This window comes from Arachis ipaensis, chromosome B2 (genome assembly GCF_059453495.1).
Source record: "Arachis ipaensis isolate K30076 ecotype BB chromosome B2, ASM5945349v1, whole genome shotgun sequence".
Taxonomy (NCBI): Eukaryota; Viridiplantae; Streptophyta; class Magnoliopsida; order Fabales; family Fabaceae; genus Arachis; species Arachis ipaensis.
In genome coordinates, this window is record NC_142437.1 from 109,484,432 (window position 1) to 109,492,858 (window position 8,427).

The 8,427-nt window shown below is 26.5% G+C and overlaps 1 protein-coding gene across 1 annotated transcript; it reads right to left on the reverse strand.

The window, feature by feature from the left end:
* Positions 1–2,905: 2,905 nt before the first annotated feature.
* Positions 2,906–8,124, reverse strand: LOC107625754 (jasmonate-induced oxygenase 2). The gene is made up of 3 exons (XM_016328460.3): positions 7,373–8,124; positions 3,889–4,222; positions 2,906–3,254 (listed from the first exon to the last, which is right to left on the reverse strand). The coding sequence occupies exons 1-3, from the start codon at positions 7,912–7,914 to the stop codon at positions 3,006–3,008; spliced, it is 1,125 nt and encodes a 374-aa protein (XP_016183946.1). The 5' UTR covers positions 7,915–8,124; the 3' UTR covers positions 2,906–3,005.
* Positions 8,125–8,427: the final 303 nt, after the last annotated feature.

The following is an 8,427-nucleotide window of genomic DNA, read 5'->3' on the forward strand; positions in this document are numbered from 1 at the left end:
CCTATGATGTCTATAATTAATAAATTTTTATAATTAATATTATCAAATTTTAAACTATACGTCTTATTGTATTCTTCAAATTATCTCATATGTGCACTAGTAGGTCGTGAGTTTAATTATTTTAATATTTTTTTAATATTCATATGTATGCTTATTTATTGATTTTAATATGACGAGTTAATAATTATTTTTAAAAAATTATTTTTAAATTTTTGTTTATATTTTATTTTTTATTTTTTTATAGTCTATATGTAAAATATAAGTTGTACAGTAGAAGTTGTTAAAATTTTTTAATTATTTAACTTTCATAATTTTTGCAGAGAATTATTGTATTTAATGGATAATAATGTGATTGAGAGATGTTAGAGATTTGATTTGAGAGAAACTGAAATTGATTTTGGAAAGAACATTAATGACTCCAAACATGCAGCAAAATGACAGGTGATAAGGAGGATAAGTGATAAGGAAATGTATGTCACTTGCTTATCAAGAGAATGAAAATTTTTACATGACATCTATATTATAATTATTTTTTGGCTACCTATCATTACCCTATATAGAATTTCTCTCCTCATAAACCGTTGCAGCTAACAAAGGTTTATGCCTACTCAAACTCCTTCATAAACCGTTGCTGCTTACAACGTTTTATGTGCATTTGCCTCCCTTAGTAAACCGTGATAACTTGCTACGGTTTATGAAGAATTCCATTCACAAGTAAACCATGCCTTGTAGTTACGGTTTATGTATTAAATTGAACCCGTGGTTGGCTCTCACGGTTTACATAAACATAAAAATGCATATGCGCGTAAGAAGTTTCTGTTTTGTGTATTTAGGTAAACGATTCACACAGTTTATTTAATTAGGTAGATTGTCCTTATTATTATTATTATTATTATTATTATTATTTATCAAATACTGACGTGGCTGAAATTAAATAAGTGAAATCTCCTAATTAAAAAGTAGTCTATAGTGTGTATTAAAAACGTGCGTTTTCTGAATACTATGGTGTATGGTGGGTTGAACAGGTGGATATATAATAATATAAAAATCAAAGGAAGTCTTAATCCACGTTTTTGTTACCCCGAAGATAGTGGGTAACAGAGGACCACTTTCTCTGCTTTCTGCTGTTTAATCCACTGTCTCTTTTTGGTACTTTTATGATAAGAGGGACATGCAGAATTTAACTCCATTAATAGAGGGGTCAAGCACTACCAATTTGTAGTTATCAATTTCAACTCTATTTAATGTATTTGGTATATAAATACATTGACTTAATTTTTTAGTGAACATCTATCTTAGTCTTTGTGTTTAGTTTAAATTAAGGTAATATTGTTGGTGTTGGCAATGTTAATAGTGTGAAAAAAAAGATAATAATGATAATAAAGTACGGTAATAAAATAAATGTAAAAATTACGATTATGATTTATGAGAATAGATTTAATTTAAAACCTACATAAATTAGGATTAGTTATCCTTTTCTTTTTTTTTTGGTTAAGAATTACATCGTTTTTTCTATAAATAGATATAGAATGAATTGTGTGTTTATTATTAATAGTTTAATAAATTTAAGAAGGAAAAGAAACACTTATTTTAGAAAGGAGATAATACTAAAAAATTTAAAATCATACTTTAATTATAGTAAAATATCAAATGTAATATCTATCTGTTTCGCCTGAATTTTGTTTGTTTTTTTTACCTGGATAGGAGGTGTCAACTAAACTTGTGTCAAGATTTTAATTTGAGAAGCAGATACGATTTTTTTTTTGCGAGTTGTTCTTAGGATTTAGAGATCGTACCCAATAAAAATGTAAAGAAGAATAATAATTAGAGTAAATAAGAAGTAAGAAAGAACAAATGCAAAAAATTAAAAATTAAAAATTATAAGATTTATATTAAAATATGTAAAAATTTACAAGAGTTTGAATAAAAATAACAAAATTTAATTAACAGAAAGAAAATAAAAGAGAAATTGGAGTTTTTCAATACTTACATAAACTTGTAACCCATATGTTTTCGTGCATCAGCGTGACTATGAATTTTAGAGTAAGTGAGTGTGTGAATGAATAAAAATTCTCCTAACTTATTGAAACTAATTTTATTTATAAAAAAAAATTCTAAATTAATTGATATAATCTTAAACTTCAAGTAACTTGCTCTTCGAATAGTCTTGAACTTTAAATAAATTTAAATTTTAAATAGTCTTAAATCTCAAATAATTTTAGACCTTAAATAAATTTAGATCCAAAATAATCTTAAACCTCATACAGATTTAGACACTAAATATAAAATAGTGTGTTTTATACATATATAATTTTTTACTTCAACTGTCAAATTTTTTTCGATGTCGATTATTTGTGCCAAATTTTACTTTCATGTTTAAAAAGTATTGAAGAAAGGCAGAAAGACATATTATTAAAGAAGTGATATTATTATATTTTGAATAGTAATAGTACACTCAATTGGTTCCACAAACAGAGAAGATAGGGATCAAACAACTCAAAATGTTGGTTGCAAATAGTTGAACGCAACTTAGTTCATTTGTTATGGGATTCAAATTAAATGGTCACAATATAATAATGCTTCATGGCACATGGTTTAATTCTTTAATTCTTATCCATTATTTCTTAGGCATCACAGGCAAGAATTTTAGTCGTCACCACCATTATTCCTCTTTTTTTTATTCTTTCCTGAATAATTGACTCATGCAATCATTAAATTTGAGATATTAAAGAAAGAAAGATATAAAAAGGACTAAAACGTGATTCAAACATTTTTTTTCTTTTTTCTTTTAAAAAAATTTAATAACTTTAATAGCTTGAATTTAATTAACAATAATCCAAGTTTAATAATTTTTTATCTTCCATTTCCTTTTAAAGAAAAAGATAATAATATTGCTCCGAGGAAAAAACAGAAGAGCTATCTTGAATTAATAACCCAATAATTGTACACATATTCTAATTAATTCCACAACCAAGATGGTAATAAATTAGGGCATAATTGGAAAATCACTTTTGGGAAGTCAAAGATTCAACTTGAGATTTTCCACATGGTCCTTTGGTCCTAATGTAAAGTCTATATTCATCAAATGTCATTGGTGGATAGAGTGGTGGCCTATCCTCACTCACAAGCTCCTTAGCAGGTTGAATTAGTAAATCACTTCTTGGATTGTAAAAGAAGGCCAATGAAACTCTATCCTTGTTTGAGTTCACAATTACTCTATGTTCTATACTCTTGTACATTGCATTGCTTAGCACCTGAAATTAACATAACCAAATTCTACATTAACAATAATAAGTATATATAATTGCACAAATTTAAGGGGCCTTAATTAGCTTTTCCCCTAAATATTTAGTTCAATGGGTTATATAATATAAGGTATATATAGAAAAAAATTTAAGATTTGTTAGCAAATTCTTTTACGATACTAGTTTGTTAAATCCTAAAAAGTTATAACTTTAAAATAATATAAATATTCTATATATTTTTGTTAATTTTCACGGTACGATAGGATTAGATATTTCAGTAAATATTATCTAAAAATAATATATTATTGATAAATTCTATTTTTGTTATTGATAGACTTTTATTTTATCGACAGATATTGTCCGTCGTCAATAAAAATTTTGTTCAAAATCTTTATTTATTGAAAGATCTTTTTATTTGTTGGTAATTTACCGACGAATTTAACTCTTCTAAAGCCTTTTATCATTTAATATAATTATACAAATATTTAAAACAAAAATAAAAATAAATCTATTTAATTTAACTCTTTGCCCTTTCTAGTCTACCACTCTACTACCCTTCTTATGAGTTGAATTATTACTTCATTAAGAGAGAATTAATAAAATAGAGATTAGAGAGTTTATTAGTATTAGATTTGAAAATAACCTGAATTTGGTCACCAATGTTGATGATGAATGCATTTGGGACAGGCTTGACAGTGATCCAATGTTCTCCTCTGCGGACTTGAAGACCAGAAACATTTTCATCTGGTAAAAGTATGGTCATACCCCCAGGGTCTGAGTGAGATGAGAGCCCAAGAGTTAGGTCTGGTTGAGGGCATTTTGGGTAGAAATTAACCCTTAAGCATGCACCAATCTCACTCTCTCCACCAAATGAATTCATCAAGAAATCCTCCTTCAAACCAAGGTTTATTGATAACAATTCAAGAACCCTTCCTCCTAGCTTAACCACTTCATCACCATATTCATTAATCACATCCCTTTTTTCAAATAAAATAAAATAAAAATTAATAAGCAGTAATAATAAAAGAGTGACATAACTAATAAAATCCTTAAAAAAAATATTAAAAATTAATTAATTGTTATTATTTTTTAAATAATCTCCTGAGGAGAGCCATATAAATAATAAAATAAAAAAGTTGTTATTTCTAGTCCACTCTATTTATATAACACTAAGAATATTCTTGACTTACTATTTCACTTTACGAAAAATTTTACCTTGAAAAGTTTGAGAAATAATAATTATAAGATAACTACTCCTATTCAAATATTTTATATAACGGTAATGTTAAAAAGATAAAAGAAACAACCAAGAACTTATCTTATTTAATATTCATTAATTGTTATAACAATTAATAAATACTAAATAAGATAAATTACTTCTATTTTTTTTTATTATCAAATATTTTTGTTTATATAAAACATCATGGTACGAATAGTCACCCAATTAAACTTTTTTCCATCAACACATAGTTTTGGTTTTATCAATCAAGGATCTAAAATTTCCAATCCAAAATCCAATGTGCTGCTTGAAAATTCTTTCCCATGAGTAGTCAAGCTCATGCATGTTATTCATTTACATACTTTATGTGGATAGAGATTGTAAAACTTTATTCATCATAGATAGTGATAAGGTTGTACTATGTCTCTAAATAAAAACTCCAACAAAGAAACGACATGTCTTGCATACATACACAAATACACACACACACATACATATTTCACCTCAATTAACCAAAACAATTTATTATCTTACTTTTTTTGTTGAGACACAAAATAAATGACAAATATTTAGAAAGAAAAAAAAAAGTGGGTGGAGCTCAATTAATTGTTTTAATTTTTTTTTAAAAAATAATATATGAAAAATAAATTAAATAAATGTCCACATCCTATACGGCTGGTATTTTGTTTGTATTATTGTAAGCATACTTCTTTAATTAATTATTCTAGTTTTAATATATTTCATTTTGTAGTCCGTTGTTGACATTTGGCTTTAAAAATCTATAGTTCTCTATACACACGTTTTACATATGGCATATACCTGTTTATTCACACCAAATAAATAAAATAAGTGTACAGGTGCCTATTAAAAATATAATAATAAACGTCACTTTTTATTGTGTGTCGTGATGTGATTTTGTGTTTACTTTTAACATTTTAATAACATCTGGTCACTCAGCACCACTCGATTAATTAATGGCAGTGCTTTTTTTTTCTTTTATTTTATTAATTTTTGCACTAAATGTATAAAATCGGTTAAAATTTTTATATATGAATAATTTTAGTATGAAATATGAAAATATTTAATTATTTTAATATTTTATATTATTATAATAATAGTATAAAATATGACGTTTGTAAAAAAATATTTTTTAATTATTAAAGACAAAATATTATTAATATTTTGCAAAAAATATATTATTTTAATTATAAAAAGATAAAATATCATTTGACATTTTGTAAAAATTCACAATAATATATAACATAAAAAAAATAAAAAGTCACTGACATCTGTAAAAAATTCATCACCCATAATTCAATATATAAAAAAAGGTTCATAAAATCTATGTTAAAGATATGTCCATGAATTTTCAGTCTCATCATTATGAGTGAGACACACATATCTAGAATATAAAATAGCGGTTATTGAGCATGTGAAAATTTTCTACTAATGGGAGATGCAAGTTCCCAAGGATGATATGGTACTCCTACCCTTTCACTTTTTTTGTATAAGCATATCCGAATTAAAAATAATAATATTTAATATTAATAACAATAAAAATTGAAGATCCACTTCATGGGCAACACGGATTTGTGAACCAACCCTCTTATTTGACACGACCAATAGAATATAAACTTGTCACCTTTATACCTACAATCCCCTGCTAAACCTAATTAAATTTAATAGACAAAACTATATCTACTTATTAGTGAAATTATATGTTGTTTTTTATTAAATAAAATGCAAAATTCACATACATTTATCTACATATATAAAAAATATTTTAAGTATTTCAGTATTTTAAGTGTTTTAATAATTTTAATTATTAATTTTGTTAAGATGGTTCATTATTTTCGAATTGTATTAATGACAAATAGATCATATTAAAATTTTTTAACATTGATGGCTGATTTTATAACGTTCAGAGTCAAGTTATAATATGTAATCGTCCATAACGAATATATCATATCTCAATTATAAAATATGTAAGATTGAGATGAATAATAATCACTACAAAAATACTTGAAATATTTCTAAATGTATACTATTTTTGTATAGGAAAAACAGAATAAATTAACAAAATAATTCTTTTTCAATAACTTAGCATGTTAGTTGCCCCATCTAATTAATCTGACCGTACAATATATAAAATCAGGGAAGATGAATTAACGAGATATTTACAAGATGAAGTAAGTGTGTATAAACTTTGAACCAAGTTAAACAACTACAAACTTAAACATTATATTGTTTAATATTCAAGATAATTAATTTTTTTTCCCTTTTTTTGCACTGATAAGTAGTTAGAACTTGGGGCATGTAACATGATCGGTTACACGTTTGAAAAACATATTTGTCCCACAAATTAAAGTTGATTTGCAAACAATAATGTCAGATACAATAAATAAATATTGGGTCAATTCCAATAATATGTGTGAGCTAGCTGTTCATGTTCTGTTTTCTGTGGATGTTCTCTCTAGTTTCATTTCTTGTAGATTTTTTAGAAAGAAATCAATGAAAAATGAAACAAAAATCACATAACTTTTTTTTTTTTACTATATATAACGTCTAAAAAAAATCAGAAACACAAGAACCAAATTAGTAAAAGAATGTTAGCATAGGAGAATAAATTAAACTTGAGTATTTTCTAGAGTAATTAATTAATTTAATCCTTTTTGAATATAATAAAAAAGAAAATACCCATGAAAAAAAATTCTAGACATGCACGACGTCAACAAAAAAGAAAGGTTTGATCTAAAAAGCTGATACGAAATAAACATTATAGACAATAAATAAAAAAATCGACAGAATATATAAGAATTTTTCGATATCCCAACAAAAAGAATACCAAGTACAGACAGAAAGACAGAAGAGAATCTTTTAGAAACATAGGATATAAATTAATCATTACCTTAAAGAGTTTGGCAAAGAAGGCCACTTTTCTTGGTCCCTAAGAGAAGAAGGCATGTAATGGAGAAAGAAGTAGTCACTCCAATCCAAAATGGCACCTTTTTTAATTCCCAACCTACTCCCATAGCCTTCATAGGTAAGTGGTGAGTTAGCATATTTTTCTTTAGCCTCAATTGGTTGGTGAAAGAACTCACGCCAAACCTCTCTAGCACTCTTCATCAAATCATGGTTAACACCATGGTTAAGCACTTGGAAAAAACCCCATTCCCTACAAGCCTCAGAGACCCTTTTAAGTGTTTGTTCCTTTAGATTCTTGTCTTCACCATACAGGTCTTGAAAATCAATAACCGGGATATTGATGTTCTCAACATCAACATCAACATCAACATCATTAAAACCTTGTTTTGTTGGGACAACATTGGATTGTGTTTTGGGCCTTTGGGATTGAGGTTTGATGAAACGTTCAGGGATTGCATTTATGCCACTTTCAGCTAAGGATTGGACTCTTATTATTGGTTCTGGCCACTCTTGGCATGCCATCATTTTTTTTTCTTTTAATGAAGAGCACAAACAATTATAAGAGAAGGGGGAAAAAAGGAGAGATTTTAATTATGGGGTGGAGTTGGAAGCACTAGCAACTGTTTGTTTTGTAGGTTTTGATGTTGTTATTGTGTGAGATTGAGAGGAACTAAAGAGGTGTATATATATAGATTAGATGGCACTAAAATCAGAGAACACAAATTTCGGCGCCGTGATAAAATTGATGATATTGTCCTCATTATATTATATACTATTTAATGAAATTTATTGCGATTTGCCATAATTATGCATTTATTTATTTTTGTCTGTCGTATCTTTTAATTTTGCACGACAAAAATTAATGCGTCATAAATTGTAACTCCATTTAAAAATTTATTGTTGGTCAATGAATTACTGTATATCTGTATGCACAAGATAAAATTCAAATTTTCGATACTTATTTAAATAGACTAATAAACTAAATACTAAATCAACCTAACTTGATTATAATTTTGCATATATAGCCCTTTCTTTTTT